The following is a 20,183-nucleotide window of genomic DNA, read 5'->3' on the forward strand; positions in this document are numbered from 1 at the left end:
ATTTGGGAGTAATCAGAAATGTGTTGCAATGTTGTCAAACATACGTAATCATATTGCATACAATTACCTCACTGTCTTGTCTCTTGGTTCATTTCAAATATTGATGGAACTAAATATACACACCTAGGAGCAAATCCGTATGAATATCCGATAGACCATCTATTGCCATTATCTTTGCTGAGGCAACAGTATTAAGATCAAAATGCACCACAATATGTGCTAAAACAGTTATTTATTTCTATTTGTGTTATTGGCACAATCATAATGAAGATTGTGACGCCATCAAGGCATATGTTCTCTCTGGCTATTAAAAGGAAAAAAATGACTCTTCATATAGAGTGGGGTTCATGGATTTAAACCAATAATATATTAGTGCCTTAGGGGGAGGGACGAGTGGTGGTTGACCCTGTATACTTGTGTAGCCCTGAACATCCTCCAGAGTAGGAGATAGTGATGGACATCACTCCAGGGGGTGGGATGGGGACCGGGGGTCATTTTAAATGGTGCTAGGCACTTTCCCTTATCGCCCAGCTTCGGCTGTCTGACCCCTGACCTGGGAGGATATTTCCACATCGGAGGCTGAGAGGAGACAGCTTCCTCACATTGGTTAATGGGAGAAAAAGCTTGGGAGAACTGAATCTGCCCTTTGTGATCACTGGGAATGATAGAAACGAGAGCCAGTTACAGATCCATTTCACTGATAAACTGACCCGTCCTCTTTCTTAATGGTGTCTCACTTAAAATGTTGCCACCAACCGTCCTGGTCAGCTATGTATTACTCCTGAAATCCCAAACAGTAGTAGAAAGAGTAGGCCTATAGTAAACTATGATCAACAGCAACAGCAGAAACAACAGCAATTTAACAGTAAGACAACAACCATCATGTAGTCATGGTTATAGTTATCGTGAAGCCCTTAGAGGTTGTAGCTGCAGGGTGTTTGCAGGTTTGTTGAATAAGAAGGATATACATGAACAGGCAACAGTAACGGAAGCAGTGTACACGCGAGGTACCAGACACCATCACATCTTATCCGATGAAAGCTAGAGCAACAAGCCAAGCACATTTTCAATATGGTTTTCTATAGGCTAGGGCTAGATGTCATCTTTCTGCAACTGAAAATATTATATTTAGCAAGGGATACATTTTGAACTCAGCCACCAATATTGTCTTACAACACATCAGGGGAGAAAGCAAGCATTTGAAGGTTCAAAGAGATGATTGTGTTGATTGTGTTGTCCTAACAGGATCCATGAGAGGTGTGAGTTTGGGACTGGTGATGTATTTCCTGGAACTTGAAAAGATCTAAAGGCTGGCCTGGGAACAGATATCAGATATCAGTTCAATTGGAGCTCTTATGTTCCCTACTCTTGGTAGGGTGGCAGCCTGCAGCCATTAGCTGACCCCTGTGTAGGGTTCACGGGGGTGAGTGACAGCAGAACCAGGACCGAGTTTGTGTAACTAGACAGGAGAACTGTGGGAGAACATCGCTTGACCCTTCAAAACTGGACGTTTTACCGAAAGATGGTCATTTCAATTCCCAGACCAGGTGCTGGAAAAATAAGGGGGAATTGGTCTAGCAACTGGACGGCTACTGGGTTCACATCCTAAAGACATTCCCCTACAGTTGGGCCCTTGAGCAAGGCCCCTAACCCCACAACTTGCTTTTCATCCAGGGGTGTTGCCCTGCAGCTTGACCCTGTGCTCGTCTCAACTGTATACCGTGATGTGTGATGTCTTGAGAATGGAGGAGAAAACTCATTTCCGTTGTTGTTGGCTACGTTACGGACAATAAAGTTATATTCTATTCCATACAATGTGCAAGTGACGTGTCAAGTTTACTTCCGTATTCCTTGTTTTGTAGGCTAAGAATGAGCCTCAAATTTGCATTGTCAGTGTCTAGAACTACACACATGAACTAGAAATCTTTTGACAGCTCACCGGTCTACAAACAAAACATTTTTGTTGAATAAAAAAAAAAAGTTATGGCAGGTAAATATTCAGCCAACAAAAAATCTGCGTAATCTAAAATAAAACACATAAAACGGCCTGTAACTGACGGGTTCCTACCGTCCTGTAAGGCCTCAGCTTGAGCAGGCACGCTCTGGCTTGCTATCAAAGCAGCAGGTTAGAAGATGTAGTCCAAATTAGGCTTCTCTAACTTTCAGCAATGTGTCTTACTTGTTGATCGTCATAAAAGGCATGGGCATGACTAAGTCGATACACAATTACGTGTATGATTGTATACAGTATATGCAGTGTATCTCTTAAATGACCTTGTTTTCATGATACATTTGATGATATAATCTTGAAGTCTAGTCAAGCGATTATGGGTAAGTATGACATAAGTATGACATACTTTGAACACGTCACTTTCATAGCGTATTCTCATCCCCTTTACCAATGTGTGCTATGGCAGTGCCAACACAATATACATCACTGGCTACATTTATGTTGCCATTGAATTATTATCTGTGTTGTTAGAAATAATGAAAACTTACCTTCGGGTATCTTCCCAGCTCACTGGTAGACGGCATGATTTGGGTTACATTTTTCTGGTGTGTATCATGGTTATAATACAAAAGTGTCATGAATGTAATAATTAACTGGAAAAGTACATTTCCTGAAGAAAATGTGGTGTCCTTTCTAGATTGTGAAGGATCTATTGATTGATAGGATAGAATAGCTGTTGGTGAGTTCTTTAATACACATTCTTGCTAATTTATATAGTTATAGTTGATAAACGTTTTTTAAAGAATTTAAAGTTAGGATAGCCTGACCATGTGAAAGTTGGTTTGGTGTCTCTAGCTCGAACGGTTCAAGAGTTACTATTGTTGAGTTATTTAATGCTAATTTACGCACATTTATATAGTTATAGTTGATAAAAGCTAAGGAATTTGAAGTTAGGATCGCTGAAGGTTTTAAAGTTGATCTTATAGCTTAATTGGCCAAGGAGCAGGACTGTTTAGAATACTGTAGCTACTGCCCTATTCCTACAGTATGGTTCTCATTCAAACCTATGTTGATTTAGGCACATTTAAAATGGTTAATAGTTCAAAAATAATCTATAGTATCAAACAGCTTTTTGATAAGCAATCTAAGTTGCGAGAGTCGACACACTTGGACGTTTGTTTCATGCGGACAGCTTACATCGTTTAAGGGACAAAAAGGATGGAAGAAAATAGTGATAAAAAGACTCTAAGAAATGTAAAGCTGTGATTTGCCTTCAGCAAGCACACCTAATGAGTACTGTCTTGCATTTGCCCAGGTTAGCAGCACTAGGTAGCTAACATACATGTATGTGGGGAAAGCTAGGCACCCCTCAACACTTACTTAGCTAGCTAGCTAACCGATGCTGAGCAAGCTAGCTAGCTTCCTAACCGAGTCAAATTAAGCTTTGAGGGAAAAAATGCAATAGGTACATTACTGAAACAAGCTTGGCTAGCGAACTTACTGCATTTCCATCAAACTCCGTTAGACAGCAGTTCTCTGCACCACGCAACAACTCAACCAGGGCTGTTCCTTCCGGTTCCAGTGGCCATCATAAAACCCTTCCACTTCCACCAGGCAGATGAGTAAGTAAAGTGCATGACCAGTGTCATGAGGACAGTACTGTGGCTATGATGACAGCAGTATAAATGCACAATTTCAGTGTGTCCCTGGGGTCTCCATTTCCTCACGTTTCAAAGACATGCTGGAATGATGTTGTTACCAAGGCAAATTCAAATGGGTTAATATAGAAATAAAGCCTTTGCAAATACTGAACATTTTCAGCCATGAAACTATTCCTGTTCTGTGAAGACAGTATGCCAAACAATATTAGAATTGTCCACTTTGTCTGAGTGTTCGCTTGTATGTGTGTGTGTGTGTGTATGTGTGTGCACTGCAGGTGCTTATGTAGGCCTACGTGCATGTAATTCAATGTAGGTCTATATGTGTTGCGTAGGCCTAGTAAGTGAGTCCTGAGAGCCATTTCTGTCTTATCTAGGGTGATGATCCGTGGTGTAATATGGCTGCATATCTTTATGGTCTTTGTTGTTACGGAGAGGTTATGTTTTGTCCCCTGTTCTGCAATAAAGAACACAGGTGTCATTATTCTATTGAAACCACACACACATAGCATATGTTTCTCCGTGTGTGTGTGTGTATGTGATTATTTTTTGTGTTTGTGGCGTTTCGAGGAAATGACCCCCCCCCCCCCACACTCCTTGGCCAGAGCAGATAGTTCCCCTAAGCTGCATGACATATTGATTTCTTGTTGTGAGGAGTGCTGTTCAAGCCCCATTTAAGATTTCCATCCCCGTGTAGCCCTGAGCAAACCACAGCCACGTAAATGAAGGAAATTGCACATTCATCACACGCGTTATTTTAAGATACTTTGGTGACGTGACGTCCGGAAGATCTACGGTGGTGCATTACAAGCCGCCGCCCCCACTCTTCCTCCTTTCCTCTGTCTTCCCTACCCCCTCTCTGCAGGCTGGGGTAACGGTCAGGTCAGCGGGACGCACCCGTGATTTAGACGCATGCCAGTATTTTTCACATTAGTATTTTGTTTGTGTTAAGAGAATTTACCGGTCCTCCTTAAATTAGCATGTCTAATGGGACTGCTTCCAAGGTGAAGGTGGTGTTGGAGAAGTGAATTATTAGGCATGTAAATAACAGAAGTTAAAGAACTCCCTTCAAGCTCAAAGGCCTCTCCAGACATTGTACAACATGGGGTCAACGGTGGAGAATAAATCCAGGCCTATCGGGTGTGTGTGTGCGTGTGTGTGCGTGTGTGTGTGCGCGTGCAATTCCATGAGCCTGCTGGACAGCATATTTCACGTGTACGTTTGTGTGCAACCTGAATGCCTGTGTTTCCATTTTCTTATCATTTTAAATCACTATAGCCTAACAGTAGGGTGTGACACACGTCTCAATCAGAATGATCCCCCCCCCCCCCTCATCAATGTCTGGAATTACTTCTGAAAACGTGGCTTCACTGCATGGAATGCATTTTTCATAAACACCCAATAGAACAAATGAAATGAGAGAAGCAGTATTCATAACCTTGAAGGGCCTGAAAAAAAACATCCTCACGAGAACAGTGAATTGCTAGCTGGGAAGGAGAATCACGTTGTGCTTGTCGACGTGTGTGTTTGTCTGTGTTATGCAGTGTGGGTCCATTGTGCAGTGTGGATCCATTCAAGGGCGTAGTGCATTACACCTGATGAAGCTATCTCAATCTGCGGTACACTGCAGCCGCATTAAGGGTCAAGTCTGAGCCGCTGAAAGTCGCACATCGGCTGAGCTGTACTGTACGCTCCTCCCGGGAGGATGTCGACGTTTACGTTGTGTTGGCTACAACGCGGCAGTAATGTGCTAGCACGTAGGAACATATCCAAAATGCAAGTTAGATGTTAGTCTCCATAGCATATTTGAGCCAGTTCGTTCCTTTCATCCGACATGGATATTTCCTCTTCATATTTTGGCATAGTACTCATACCACGCAAAATGTCATTTTATCCAAAATCCGGCACACGTGACCATTTGTTCTTTTGATACTCGTTTTTCAACGGAGTACATTCCGCACACCTATCTGTAGACATGAAGCCTGTAGTCTGAGGGATTGTGGGGAATACATAGTGAATAAGTGTGAGTGTGTGTGTGCGTGTGCCTTCAGGCTACACATTGTCTCCTACACGCCTGTTTTGAACCTTAATAAGCCCAGCCTACTCTGAGCTCCCTGGATGTGAGAGGGGAGAGAAAATGCTTTTCTTACACTTCAATTTCACGCATATTTTCTTTTGCGACTAATGAGAGCCTTAAATACGGCGCCAGACGTCAGGCACGGCTGTGAAGGCTGACATTTTCACATTCAGCGGCACCTTGTCACCGCGGATGAAGTCCCTCTACCTGGCAGCTGAAGGGTGTGTGTGGGTGTGTGTGTGTGTGGTTGTTGGTCTATAACTGTGTGTCGGAGTTTATCAGTGAGGTGGTTTTGGTGACAGGACCTGACGCAAAACATATTCAGCAGCTAGAAGAAGAAAACAGACCACGAGGACAAAATATGAAGTTGAGAAACAATCCTCCATCCGTCCTTCTCCACCTCCTCTATTGTGAGCGAATGGCCTGCTTCATGGAGAGGCAATGGGCCTAGTGTCTGTACCCAACTAACTAACTGTCCTGATAGACTGTATTTAATTGTTGTTGCGCATAGCTGAGGACTCGAAAGCCACGTGCTCATCATTGCTGCATTGTTGTCATCCTCCATGAGGCCTAAACAACGGTCTCCTCTCTCTTTTTCTTATTAAAAAATCTACTGTACACACAAAATGGAAGTGTGGGTTAATTACAGAGCGGGGAATAAAATGGTGAAAATGAGACAGCTAAGTGCCAGGGTTTATGCAATTATCTGCTACATCCAGTCATGGAGATGAAGGGGGAAGGGCAGATCTCCGTTCACATACTGTTGCGTTTGTGAATGGAGAAGCCACGCAGCTACGAGTTACCTGCTGTTCAGTACTCACTATGTGGTTTCTATTTCCCTTTTCCTATGTGGCCCAACACATTCGAATGGAGACGATCGCAGAAAGGAACACGTATGGCTGATACGCACACTTGATGGACATGTGATACTGGTGCCACCGCTATAGTGCTTGGGTGGTGTCTGTCTCTGAGGCTCCCCGTAGTGGCCCCTGATATGGCCCATAGGCTATTCCTGTTCCAGGCAGGGCTTTGTGGAGACACACAGGATGATGGTGTGACAGCTTTCATCTTCTGCAGGGCCCTGCCACTCACTGTAAACTCGTCTGGAACTCATCACCGGCCAGAAACAATTTTCAGTTTAATGTGCTCATTAGAAAACGCACAGCACCTACATAATCGTGAGCCACGACACACAGTCTTATTGCCAAAAAAAAAAAACGGTTTCCTTTTAATGCTGCTGTAGAAAAAAAGGTTATATGAAGTCATATAATGGGTGCTTCATTGTCAACAACAACAACAACAACAACAAAAAACACGGCACAGAATGCATAACAGTGTCTGTGCTGTTTACATGCCAATATTTTACACTTAAGATATCCTTACACTGGCAGCTGTCAGTTACTTCAGCAAATGAACTGCCAAAAAAATGGAGCAGAACTGTCAATCAGAGGTGAGGTAACTATGGTTACCTTTCATATCCCCAAAAGATAACGCTGCAGTGCGGAATTGTGGGAGAGTAATTAGACAGAGAAAAAAAAAGAAAGAAATACCAATCCAAAGACATCCTCACGATATGAAACGACAACCAAGAGTGCTTATAAATAAAACGTGTTGAATTCTCCATTACTTCATAAAGTAACATCTGTTGTACAACCTTTTGTCTTTTTAACGTTCAAATACCGGCACATGTACTGTCTTGTACTAGAGGTTTAACCCTTTGAGCACGAGGTGGAAATAAAAGAGTTCTGGGTCATTTTGTTCCTCTTATTTTCATATCATTGGATTAAATAACATATTTTACAAAACTATTGTGCAAAACAATTTCATTAATGTCTTCATATATTGTGCACCAGTAGATAGTCATACTCCTCTTAAATAAAAAATATAAAAATGATGCATAATTTAGACAGGAATTAGTATATATGTTTTTAGATACATTTTTACACAGACCTGAATTCATAAAGGTCCCTGATTTAAACAAAGTAAACGACTCCAGATTGAGATTTTGCATCACATACGATGCATCTTTAGAGATTGGTTGTTGGACAGGGACATGTGGTGCTTTCATTGTGCAGCTTACAAACCACACAATAGCTTGGTCAATTCCAATCTAAAATAGTTTGTTTTGAGAAGGGTTTTGGGATCATTCGGGTAGAAGTGCTTGGCCGTACTCAGAGGGTTAAATTTCAGATGCTGACACCAGCACATAAAGATCACATTAACAAAAAGAGAGGGAAAGAGAGAGAGAAAGGAAAAGTGCACCAGATTTAGTTAACCAAATGTTCAACTAAACTGTTTCATTTATGCATGCAGCTTATCGCATCTCAAAGGATGCCAGAATATAAAGAAATCAAATCCAATTTACACAACTTTCAAATACATACCACTTCATTTTAAAATATTGTTCAACCTTCATTTGTTTTATCAGTGACAACAGCACCTCTTTCTTCAACACTGCACATTTAGAAAATGACCGTCTTTTCATAAAAAGGAGAGCATAAACAAACAAAAGCTTCTTGGGCCAGAGTGAGTCTCCCTTTTACAGAAAATCAGAAACCATGTGCCGAAACTAAACAGTAGTTCCACGGCATCTTTGTGCAGTTTCATCACTTAATAGTTTTTAGTCCTTTTTTTTGAAAGAAATGTCTGTGAAAGGCTAAAGATAGACCAAGAGAGAACGAGAGAGAGAGAGAGAGAGAGAGAGAGAGAGAGTGCAGCATGTCCACAGCTTAGTGCTACTGTTTCTCAAGCTCACACACATACATAAGGTGGTCCTCTGGGGATTTCCCATGGGTCTTGCTCAGGTGGAGCTTGACTGCGTGCTTGCTTGCAAAAGTCCGGTTGCAGAGCGTGCACTGATACGAGGTGCTGCTGCCGTCCTCGTCAGGGGAGGGAGACGGGGAGTGGGCGTGGGAGTGAGGGTTGGAGTGGGAGTGGTTGGAGAGCAGTTTTTCGGACAGGCTTTTGGCGTGACGTGAGATCTGGCTGACAAGCTGCTCTCCAGACAGTTTGGCCAGGTCTCGGAGTCTGAAGCCCAGGTGAGACTCCAAGTGGCTGACGTAGGTGGAGGGGGAACGGATCTGAGAAGCACAGTCGCTGCAGAAGAACACTGGGTGGCCTGAGTCCAGGTTCTTTAAGAACTTCGTCCCTCCGGTTCTCCGCAGCTGGTACTTGACGTTGGCCAGCCAGTGGCTGATGGTCGTCATGGAGAGGCCTGTGAAACGGGAGATGTGCATCCTCTCCTGGGGGCTCAGGTCTGACATCACGAACTTCCCATCGCCAGTCTGCCGGAGGCTGGCAGTAAACTGGGCCTGTAGGATCAGCAGGTGCTGGGGGTTCCAGTTGGACTGCCGGCCCTTGCGTTTCTGGGCTGGAGAGATCTCCTCTAGCTCCTCTTGAGTGGAACCCTCGAGGTCAGACCTTTCCGACAGGCTGGTGGGCGTGGAGGACTTGGAGGCTTGACTCTCTGTGAGGTTTCTCAGCATGTCTGATATGTCAGACAGGGCGTTCTCACGCAGCGGGGAGTTGGACATGAACGAGGCCACAGCGGACGAGGCCTTGGCCATGGTGGCTGTGGAGGAGGGGGAGACAGAGGAGGGTGTTGATGTGGATGACGACAGGGCAGCCGAACCCAGGGAGCTACTCTTTTCATTCTTGCCTTTCGTCAGGTCTATTGGCTGGTCGTTGTTGACGTGGTAGAAGTAGCGGTCTAAGTGCTCGTTGTTTTTTTTGGTCTGAGCTGGGGTGGAAGCGGCGACCGCGGCCTTCTCTGCCAGGCTGTTGCTCATCTTGAAGAGCATGCTCATGGGGTCCAGGGACGGCAGAGCAGGCTTGGCCGCCTTACCCAGGTGGACGTTCATCACGGACTGAAGCGCACTTAGAGGATTGACGAAGGGCTGCTCTGGCGGGTGGTCTGTAATAATGGCTGTGCCGCCACACAAGGCAGAGATGGGGGATTTGACAGCAGACTCCATTCCATTCTCCAGCGACTCCTTCATATTGGCGTCACCGTTACAGTCTTTGTGGCTGCCTCCTCCGATGCTCTCGGGGGTTTTAGACCCTCTCCTCCCTTTAGGGGACTCCCCTCTGGCTGACTCCCCGGCCTCGCTGCTGCAGGGGGAGGGTGTGGCTTGTCTCATTGGGGACGCCCTTACACTGGGCTCCCGCATCTTCTCCTCCACCTTGGCTACTTTCTCAGTCACCTTCTTCACCAGCTCCTCCATGGCGTGGAAGTTGTTTTTGGGGAGAGGAGAGGTCTGGCGGCTGGGCGGGGAGATCAGAGGTTGGTTTTTGGCATTTTGGAAAAGGGTCTCTCCTCCAGGGAACATGTACTTCAGGGCTGAGCTCTTCCCTGAGTTGGCCAGTGAAAGCTTCATGATGTTTGGGAGCTGGTATGCAGCATGGATGCTGGGGTAACCCCCCCAGCTGGGAGCACCGTTCTGTGCTTTGTTGATGGCTGATGTCACTGTGTTCTCCAAGGACTTCAGGATGTCAAACCCTCCCTTAGGGCTCTCCTCTAGATCCTCCTCTGTTAAGTAAGAGTATTTGGAGGAGATATCGAATTTCTCCTCTGTCTCGTCATCTCCGGTCTTCTTGTCTTTGCTGCTGTTAGTGGTTTCCTTCATACATTCCTCTTCCTTCTCCTCCTTCTTAATCTCCACAGCCATGGCAGGGGAAACACTAGAGGGAGGAGGTATGGGTGGAGGAGGTGGGGAGAATGCTGTGGCTGCCAGTGGCACAGACTGGAATTTCTCCTCACCAGCAGAGATGATGGGGATGGGTGTTGGGGGAGACTCCATGATGGGCTTGCCTTTCTTAATGGCAGAGTTTGTGACCTTGATGAAGTGACCGGTCACCATCATGTGTGCTGTTAGCTCCTGAAGTGTGTCGTGGGAGCTGCCACATTCCATGCATTTCAGGATCTGGGACTTCCTGGACTCGAACTGCCATGCATAACTGGCTCCATTCTGGTGTCCGTAACGGTTGTTTGGGGTGATGTAGGGGTTGGATGCCTTCTGGAGGGCGTCATAAGGGTCATTTAGGGAGGGTTTGGGGGTGCACCCATTGGAGTCTGGGGAGCTGGGGATGTCGAGCTCAATGGGGGCTCTCTTCCGGGCGGAGGAGATGATCTTGGCTGCCACAGGAGTCACTGGCTCCTTCAGAGGCACTTTCTGGTAGTGTTTTGTCTTAATCATGTGGACACTGAGATCCTGCAGAGACTCAAAGGAATGTCCACAGTACATACACTTCAGGACCTTCTGAGCATCTTCTTTCCCTTCCATCTCCAGGAGGGATCGTTTACGTGGCTTGGACCAGCGCTTGGTGCCGTCGCTGTCTGTCTCGTGGTTGTCATCGCGGTAGTGGCCTGTCTCATTCATGTGTACAGTCAGCCCCACCAGCGTGTCGTAGGCAGCACTGCAGTCCTTGCAGCGGAACTTACTGGCACCTGTGAAGATGGAGCCGTAGAGCTTCGTGCTCTGACGGTAGAGCTGCACGGTGCTGAACAGGTTGTTTTGCTCCACTGCAGGGTGGTTGAGCCGGTTCTGGTTCTGAGAGACATGCTGGAGGGTCTTGGCCACGGCTGACTGGTGCCAGTCGTAACCATTGCCATTGCTGCCACAACTGCTGCTACTGCTACTGCTGCTGCTGCTGTGGCTGCGTGGAGGTTTCTCCACCGCTGGCGGCTGGGTGAGGTTGAGGTTCAGAGACGACCAGTAAGAGTTGGTCAGGAAGCTGGTGTAGATGGCCTTCATCTGCTCCAGGCTGTCTGGCCCGGTGGTGGCGCCGTCCTCCGTGGCTACAGCTGTGCTGGTGGCCATCGTGACAGAGGAAGATGGCGACAAGGGAGTTAGTGGCACCTTCGCGACCTCCTCCTCATTTCTGAGGGAGGCACTCTCAAAGTCTGACATGCGGTCACTGGACTCACTCAGGTGAGACTCATTGTCCAACTCATGGCCGGAGAAGTCGGCCACGGGGGAGTCGTGGAAACCAGGCCGGTCATTGAAAAGGAAGTCCTTGTCTTGGCACATGTACTTCACCGCAGGCTCCTCCTCCCCGGCAGAGTCCTCCCCCTCCAGGTCCTCATCGAGCAGGGCAGCCTCCTTCTCATCCTCAGGGGCATACGCTGAGGAAACAGAGAGAGAAACAGAGAGAGGATTGTTATTACCACAGCACACCATGTCTAATGATGAAGATCTCCAATTTGGCATTCTTGCGATGCCTTGCATATCAGAAAGCTGATAGAAGTACTGGAATGTTCTTCCCATATCAGAAAAGCAAAGCAATCATAGACGAGACCACTTCATATCATCGACAGTTGCTGTAATTCCATTTCAACTTCCCCATTGCATTTACATTGTTTTCCAAATGGAGTAAAGTCCCAACCTCCCTCCCTCCCTCCCTCTCTCCCACCCCCTTTGTTCTTTACTGCAGAGACTGAGACAGACAGAGAGAGAAGAGGGAAAGGAAATGGCTCTTCAAACACAACTTGCCACCTTATTCTTCTCAAGGGGCAACAGCTTGAAATTAAAACCAAATTTGAAATTAATGAAGCACATTCTGGAGGTGGCATTCGTTTCTGAAGTAATAAATGACTTGTATCAACCTCCGAGACAGCAGTTCCTGTCTGTCAATTAATATGTCTGACGCTTCTTCTTCAGCCTCTAATGCATTTCTTAACAGACCCGCTCGCCATTTAAGCATGCATTTTCACTCATTACACGGCACGGGCTCGCCTACTTGTAAATAAAAATGAGCGTATGTACGTTTCCAAAGCCAAATCTCTCCGAGCAAAACACATTTACTTCAATTGCAACAGATGAGAAAGTTGAGTTATTATTTACAGTTTAGCCCGGAGAGTATACTTTCAATTTATATTCAAATCTCTCCTGTTTAAAACAATAAAATGTGGATTGCAGTGAGATGGAAAGATACAAATAAAAATCAATAAAAAAAGCCCTTCCTATCATTGTGCAGACACATATGTGTTATTTGGTGATTGGAGGCTGTCTGAGAACAGTTTAGATGATAGACAGGACATTGGGATAATTCCGTACATTCCTGACCGTTCCTGATTCCTAGCTGTGCATCATTCATTGTCCAGGTATGTAAACTAAAGGCAAGAATGACACTGACCATGGTGTCCCAGTGCACACACTAACAACTGCTAAAGGTCACTTGAATATGAATGCTCTCAACAGTCAGAGCATTATCTATAAGAAACCTATAAATCACGCTTCAATAAGGGGACACTATAGCGACTAACAAACAAAAAGCAATCACTTAAAAGAATGGACGTTTTTTGAACTAAAAAGTATACGAGCTTTGTGGGAGAAAGCCACAGCCTCTTCAAAAGGTACAGTTCCATCTGGTGACATTTGGGTAGCTACCTCCAGAACCTGCCCGCCATGTCACACAACACGCTCCAGTAGTGTTACTGCTGACTTCTATCTCGGAGCGGTACTGAAGGTGTGAGCACACGGCATCAGCCCAGACGCAGGGGGGGGGGGGGGGGGGGGGTCTCTGTCATTGTCAGGAGGCTCATTCTGTTGCCTTTGGCAGTGTGGTGCTGTGGGATAAACAGATGCACTGAAACACGCAGCAGCTCCCAGGCGTTGCGCCGCAGTAGAAACGCTGTGCCTCCGGGCAGTCGTCCGTAGGAATCGGTTACCTCGTGTGTGCTAGTGTACAGGATGTATACATCATAATACATTGGTGAAACAACTACTGAGCCAGAAGGAAATGTATTCTTACAGACAATTATTTTGGTAGCATTTCTACTTCAAATGTTCCAACATTTCGGAAGAATGTCTACGACTTGTCACATAAATCTTAGGGATTACACTATTATTGTATTAAAAATATATTTACCCAGGCAGGTCAGTTAAGAACAAATTCTTATTTACATTGACAGCCTACCCCGACCAAACCCTAACGACGCTGGGCTAATTGTGCACCGCCCTATGGGACTCTCAATCACAGCCGGTTGTGATACAGCCTGGAATTGAACCCGTGTCTGTAGTGACTCCTGTAGCAATGAGATGCAGTGCTTTAGACCGCTGCGCCATTCGGGAGCCCCGGAGTAGCCCGTAGAAACGTTTACATTTAGATGCATAATGGACATCTGCCATTTTGTGAACAGATGCAGTGATGCTCAGAAAAGCACAATTGGAATACTGAGCAGCAAAATATGGGACATCTTAACATGTAATCCAATACCACACACAACTCAACAGGCAACCCTGATCAGGCCATGCACACACACACACACACACACACGCACACGCACACACTGCCATCTGTTCTGAATCAGCCAAAACGACAGCTGTTTAAGAGAAGAATGCCTTTGCTCAGGAAGCAGTCAGAACAGCATACACATCGAGGCCAAACACCCATGTGAAATCTCCTTCCTCAAAATACAACCCAGACATAAAGCTGTTAAATGTAATTAAAACACCCACGGAGAAAGGAAGGTATGGGGGAGGGTCATTTTGACACCGAAGCCAATAAATCTGCAGTGCAACCTTTGCTACCGCACTAAATATAAACGTATAGTTCACCTAAAACATCATTGCAACACTGATTTTAATGTCATTAAAATGTGCAACTGAAAACACAGCGAGAGGCCAAAGTAATATGCCTCTCTCTGTGCCAATGCCAAGTCATTTTCCTACTGAACCTCCTACCTCCCTCTCAAGTGTGAACAAACCAGCCAAAACACTAACCTTGACCTGAATATGACAGAACAAAAACCAACATTGCGTGTGTGTGTGGGTGTGTGGGTGGGTGGGTGCGTGCGTGCGAGGGTGTGTGGGTGCGTGTGTGCGTGTGTGTGTGTGCGTGCGTGGGTGCGTGCGTGTGCATGCGTGTGTGTGTGTGTGGGTGCGTGCGTGCGTACGAAGACAATGAAAGAGATACTGAAAGAGAAAGGGAGGCATTTGTGTGAATGATTCCGTTATTTACATGTGTCTATGTGTGTCTTGCATTAAAGGCATATGGAGATGGAATGTGAGGCAACACATTCAGCACAAAACACCTACTTAAACATCAGCTTTTAGCCTCAGGCAAAGAGAGTGGAGAGAGCGAGAGAGAAAGACCGGAATAGATGTGGTAGGTAGGAGGGAAGACAGGCAGAGAGGAAGGAGGGAGGCCTTGGAATGACCTCAAACCTGAGGCCACACAGGGAGCATCTCACAGGCCTCGGGACCGGCGCCAGGCCACAGGGCCCCTAAAGTGACCGTGGATGTGTGTTCCAATACTGAGCTTTCAGCCCTGGCGCAGGCATGGCCAAGCCGCTCTCCGCCACGCAGGTGCTCTTTTAATTAGAAAAACGGGATGGCAAGAAAAAAGGGAGAGCAAGTGAAAATAACCTCTGAATTAACTGGCAGCGGGGAGGAAGAGAGTTTGATCTCATTTGCGGTGGGATATTAAGAGAGAAGACCCATTGAGAATGGCTCTTTGAAATGGGGGGGAAAGATGTGTGCTTTTGGGATTGGGACCACAGAACCCAGAGCGATTAGTTGACTTCTCAAAATAACACGTGTATCTGTATCAAAGGATTCCATGTCCAAACAAATTCCGCTCTGAGCCCCCAATGTATTTCCATTATGTGTCACGTCCATCTGATATCGTGTCAATTAATGCACTGTATATCATTTGGGGATGTTTAAGGGGAAAACCAAACCTCAGGAATCCAATTTTTCACTCCATTTTTTTGTTGCAGTCTTCCCTCTTCTAATTCTTGCCTAACGTTTGATACATTCGGGCCAGTTGCTGTTCTATCTCGGTAGCAAATTATTCTGAAAAAGCTCTTTCCATAAAAGGTCAATTCTGGTTGACATTATTGTATACAAGTCAATACAAACACTAAGGGTTCATTTTAGTCAATAAGTATGCGGCTAGGATACAGATCATCATCGTTACATAATCACTCCGCAGGCAAATCATCCACACAGGCTCTCTATTACAGTATGTTTACAGAACTGTTTAGGAGTGAAACTGTGGAATGCATGACACACACTGCGTGTGTGTGTGTGTGTGTGTATGTGTTTGGGGGGTGGGGGTCTGTAGCCACATGCCTTTCGCAGTTTCACAGCTTTGGTTTGAGGGGCAGTTTCAGACAGACCACGGGATGGATTTTTATCAGATGACAGAGACTTCATTAGCTGTCTCTTTCCGAGGGCTGGGTCATGGGAGCATTTCTTCAAGGAACAAGCAGGAAGGAATCATCACGGTAGCCAATCAAATATCATTTACTTGGCCTGGTTAGAACGGAGAAGAGGAGCAAAAACCCTGCAGGTTCCCGAGAATACCTTTCTGTGTCGAGGTGAAGGTGGAAAGGAGAAGAAGGGCTCGATGTTTGGTAATGAACGATGTTAAATATAGCACCAAGCCCCACCTTCATAATGGGAGGTAGGTAGCTCCAATACAGCAGTCGGCCTATCTGCTAAATGAGATCATTAGAAGGAGAATGGTTAGTCGCCTTAAGCTGACACTGCCAGTGTGGTAGTGGAGAATATGAGATAGCAGCAGACCCTGTCTCTGTCCCTCCTCTCTCCTCCCCTCAGATCCCCCTCTGATGAGATCCTATACCTCCCTTTTCTCCACCCCCCTCGCCATTCGCCTCTGCCATGATCCGCGTTAATGAAGTTAATTGAATCTGAGATCAATAATGCTTAATTATTGTGATTTGACATGCACAGACAAATTGGTTGGGCGGCTGTGTGCGTTCTAATCTAGTGTGTATTCAAGTGTGTGTGTGTGTGTGTGTGTGTGTGTGTGTGTGTGTGTGTGTGTGTGTGTGTGTGTGTGTGTGTGTGTGTGTGTGTGTGTGTGTGTGTGTGTGTGTGTGTGTGTGTGTGTGTGTGGCAGGAAGGTGGGTAAGGGGCAATTGCTGGCCGGAGCAAGGGATTGAAGAAAGGGAGAATGGAGACGAGGGAGGCGTGCCATCGATCGTAGAGAGACGCCCCATCGACCCAGACGCCTGACGAATGAGCCAGGTCTCCAAGGCTACACGTAAACACTGCCTCAGAAAGGAAAGGCTACTTTAACCAGCCTCCCTACCCCGCCCAGACATCTCTGTACAGCCCAAGACCACCAGGCCCCATTGAGGTGGATTCAAATCACAATGTAGCAGAGAGAGAGACAGAGAGAGAGAGAGAGACAGAGAGAGAGAGAGAGACAGAGACAGAGAGAGACAGAGACACAGAGAGAGAGAGAGAGCGACAGAGACAGAGAGAGACAGAGAGACAGAGAGACAGAGAGTGAGAGAGACAGAGAGAGAGAGAGAGAGAGAGACAGAGACAGAGAGAGACAGAGAGAGAGAGCGACAGAGACAGAGAGAGACAGAGAGACAGAGAGAGAGCGACAGAGAGAGACAGAGTGAGAGAGAGAGAGACAGAGTAAGAGAGAGAGAGAGAGAGAGAGAGAGAGAGAGAGAGAGAGAACGCAAAGGAATCTGTGACATGGGGATACATATCAACAGCACCTGAAAATGACCTAGGGACTACGTATTGTAATTGCATATACATTGAGCTGACGGGCTGGCCAATGCCTGGCTGTGTGATGATGAGGCGAGGTGAGCGTATATCTGAGTGAGGGTGGATTAGGGGAGATAGAACAGGTTAGGTAAGAGCGGCGGCGGAGGGAGCACGGTGGAACTGTAAGATTATGCATGAACACCGGTGCGAGCGCGGCTAATCGGCTGCTCATGCCACTCAGTTGGAGAGCGGCTGACAGCGTATTTACACACAGTGCCTCGCCGTGCCGCCGGCTCCAGGTGCCTGCCTACATGCCTGGGCCCTCCCTTCGCCAGGGTGCTTCCCCAGCCCATCCCCACGCCTTGACACTCCACAGCGCCCGAGCGCAGATTGCTACTGACGCGTTCTCAACTCAACAAATAGGAGACCCCCCCCCCCTCCCCAAACCCTTCCTATCTATGCTCTCAGAGTCGGGAGACGGGATGAGAGGCTGGGGGTGTAGAAATAAAATCTAGAAATGAAAGAAACCTTAAGTTCAGGTTGCTTTCTTAAATGGTACCGTTTAATGTACAAATGACCTCGACTAACCTGTACCCCCGCACATTGACTCGGTACCGGTACCCCCTGTATAAAGCCTCGTTATTATTATGTCATTTAATTGTGTTACTTTCTTTTATTTTAGTACTTTAGTTCATTTAGTAAATATTTTCTTAACTCTATTTATTGAACTGGTTGGTTAAGGGCCTGTGAGTAAGCATTTCACGGTAAGTTCTACACCTGTTGTATTCAGCATTTCACGGTAAGTTCTACACCTGTTGTATTCAGCATTTCACGGTAGGTTCTACACCTGTTGTATTCAGCATTTCACGGTAGGTTCTACACCTGTTGTATTCAGCATTTCACGGTAGGTTCTACACCTGTTGTATTCAGCATTTCACGGTAAGTTCTACACCTGTTGTATTCAGCATTTCACGGTAAGTTCTACACCTGTTGTATTCAGCATTTCACGGTAAGTTCTACACCTGTTGTATTCAGCATTTCACGGTAAGTTCTACACCTGTTGTATTCAGCATTTCACGGTAAGTTCTACACCTGTTGTATTCAGCATTTCACGGTAAGTTCTACACCTGTTGTATTCAGCATTTCACGGTAAGTTCTACACCTGTTGTATTCAGCATTTCACGGTAAGTTCTACACCTGTTGTATTCAGCATTTCACGGTAAGTTCTACACCTGTATACAATTTGATTGATTGATTTGCTTTGCTCAGTGTTCACAGACAAGTGGAGGAGCATTGTGCTGGGAGACGCTGACTAAGATGTTCCGGAATAAAAGCAGTGTCAGTCGAGGCATTCCCCATGAACCAATAAAAACAACCTTAATGACCAAAACCTCTACTATGTGGGTTTTGTACTCATTTTGGATTCCCTCACCACGATTAGTATCGTGACTTTATCACTCTTAACTAAAACCCACATAAAACCTAGGAATTAGTCGGTGGCGAATCCTAGACTGTCAGACACGTCGAGCATTGACACGGAGTGCCGTGTTTCTCACAATTACACACAGGCTCAAAATGACCCCGTTCAGACAGGTCCTCCGACACACCACACAGCTCTGAACGGACTTCCCCCTGGGAGACAGTCTTACTGTGAAGTTCACAAAGGCAGAGACAAGGTCAACATTTTCCCAGTTGGCCTGAATGACTAATAGAGACCTGGTTTCTGTGTGAAATGCTGGCTAACAGTAGAGGAGGCACGAATCATTAGAGCAATCGTTTTTCTCTGTCTTGTCCGTCCCATCACATCTACCACCAAGATGAATAACCCTCAATAGGCCGATGAGTAGTTGATCCGCGGGAATTTGCCCCCGAGTGGCGCAGCGGTCGAAGACACTGCATCTCAGCGCAAAGAGGGGTCGCTGCAGTTACCTGGTTCGAATCCGGGCCGCGTCACATCCGGGCCGCGATCGGGAGTCCCATAGGGCCGGCGCACAATTGGCCCAGCGTCGTCCGGGTTTGGCTGGAGTCGGCCGTCATTGTAAATAAGAATTTGTTCTCAACTGACTTGCCTAGTTCGATAAAATACCAAATAAAACAAAACAAATATGACTCTTTCTGTCTCACACACCCCCTCAGTCGCAACTAGAATGGACGTATTTCAAAATGCTTCGCCGGTGTCTGACAGAGACCGTGTCTGGCACAGGCATAGTGGTTCACAGAGGATGTGATTACATATTAAAACAGAAACAGTAAAATAGGACCTCTTCATATGCATACAAACTGCCTGTGTATATTAGTCTATCTAGCCAGGGGGTTATGATAATTGACTCCCTAAACATCCATTACTATGCCTCTCTCTGGTGCCCCCTGCATGAGACGGCGGCCAATGGAATCACCCCCTGACATTTAGACGTGGGGTGGGCTGGGCTTGGCTGGGGGGGGGGGTTTATGAGCTGTGCGCCAGCATCCCTTCCAGCACTGTCTCAAAACGGCCCACGGATAGACAGCACACACACTAACCATCAAGCAGAGACGATGATCTCGAGCAAATTGTCCGCCAGCCTCCCTTTGTTATTCAGATGTGCACCACTTGGAGCAGTCACATTCCTAAAGCGCAGGGCAACCAGAGGTCACAGTCGTCCATTCCCAGGGGGAGGAAGTGGAGGGAGGGATTGGGGGACTGCTGGGGTGTACACAATGATCCAACCAGGGCCAAGCAGGAAACATCATTTCCAACATCTCTCATCATTATCTCCTGGAGTCTCTCTGGTATCTCCTTGAGTCTCTCTCTGTGTCCCGTCCTTCCTTGCCCCCCCTCTCTCAATGCTCTATCCTTCCCTGTTCTGCCCTGCCTCCCCCTCTCTCAATGCTCTATCCTTCCCTGTACAGCCCTGCCTCCCCCTCTCTCAATGCTCTATCCTTCCCTGTACTGCCCTGCCTCCCCCTCTCTCAATGCTCTATCCTTCCCTGTACTGCCCTGCCTCCCCCTCTCTCAATGCTCTATCCTTCCCTGTACTGCC

The 20,183-nt window shown here is 46.5% G+C and overlaps 1 protein-coding gene across 1 annotated transcript in view; it reads right to left on the bottom strand.

Annotated features, from left to right (window-relative positions):
- Positions 1-6,969: 6,969 nt before the first annotated feature.
- LOC109895285 (teashirt homolog 3-like) overlaps positions 6,970-20,183 on the bottom strand; it is a 38,374-nt gene continuing 25,160 nt past the window's right edge. The window contains exon 3 of the mRNA XM_031830756.1: positions 6,970-11,810. Coding sequence (XP_031686616.1) covers positions 8,422-11,810 — 3,389 coding nt within the window. The 3' untranslated portion in view covers positions 6,970-8,421. The remainder of the gene's footprint in view (positions 11,811-20,183) is intronic.

The sequence above is a fragment of the Oncorhynchus kisutch genome, linkage group LG8, assembly GCF_002021735.2.
Source record: "Oncorhynchus kisutch isolate 150728-3 linkage group LG8, Okis_V2, whole genome shotgun sequence".
In the NCBI taxonomy this organism is placed as follows: Eukaryota; Metazoa; Chordata; class Actinopteri; order Salmoniformes; family Salmonidae; genus Oncorhynchus; species Oncorhynchus kisutch.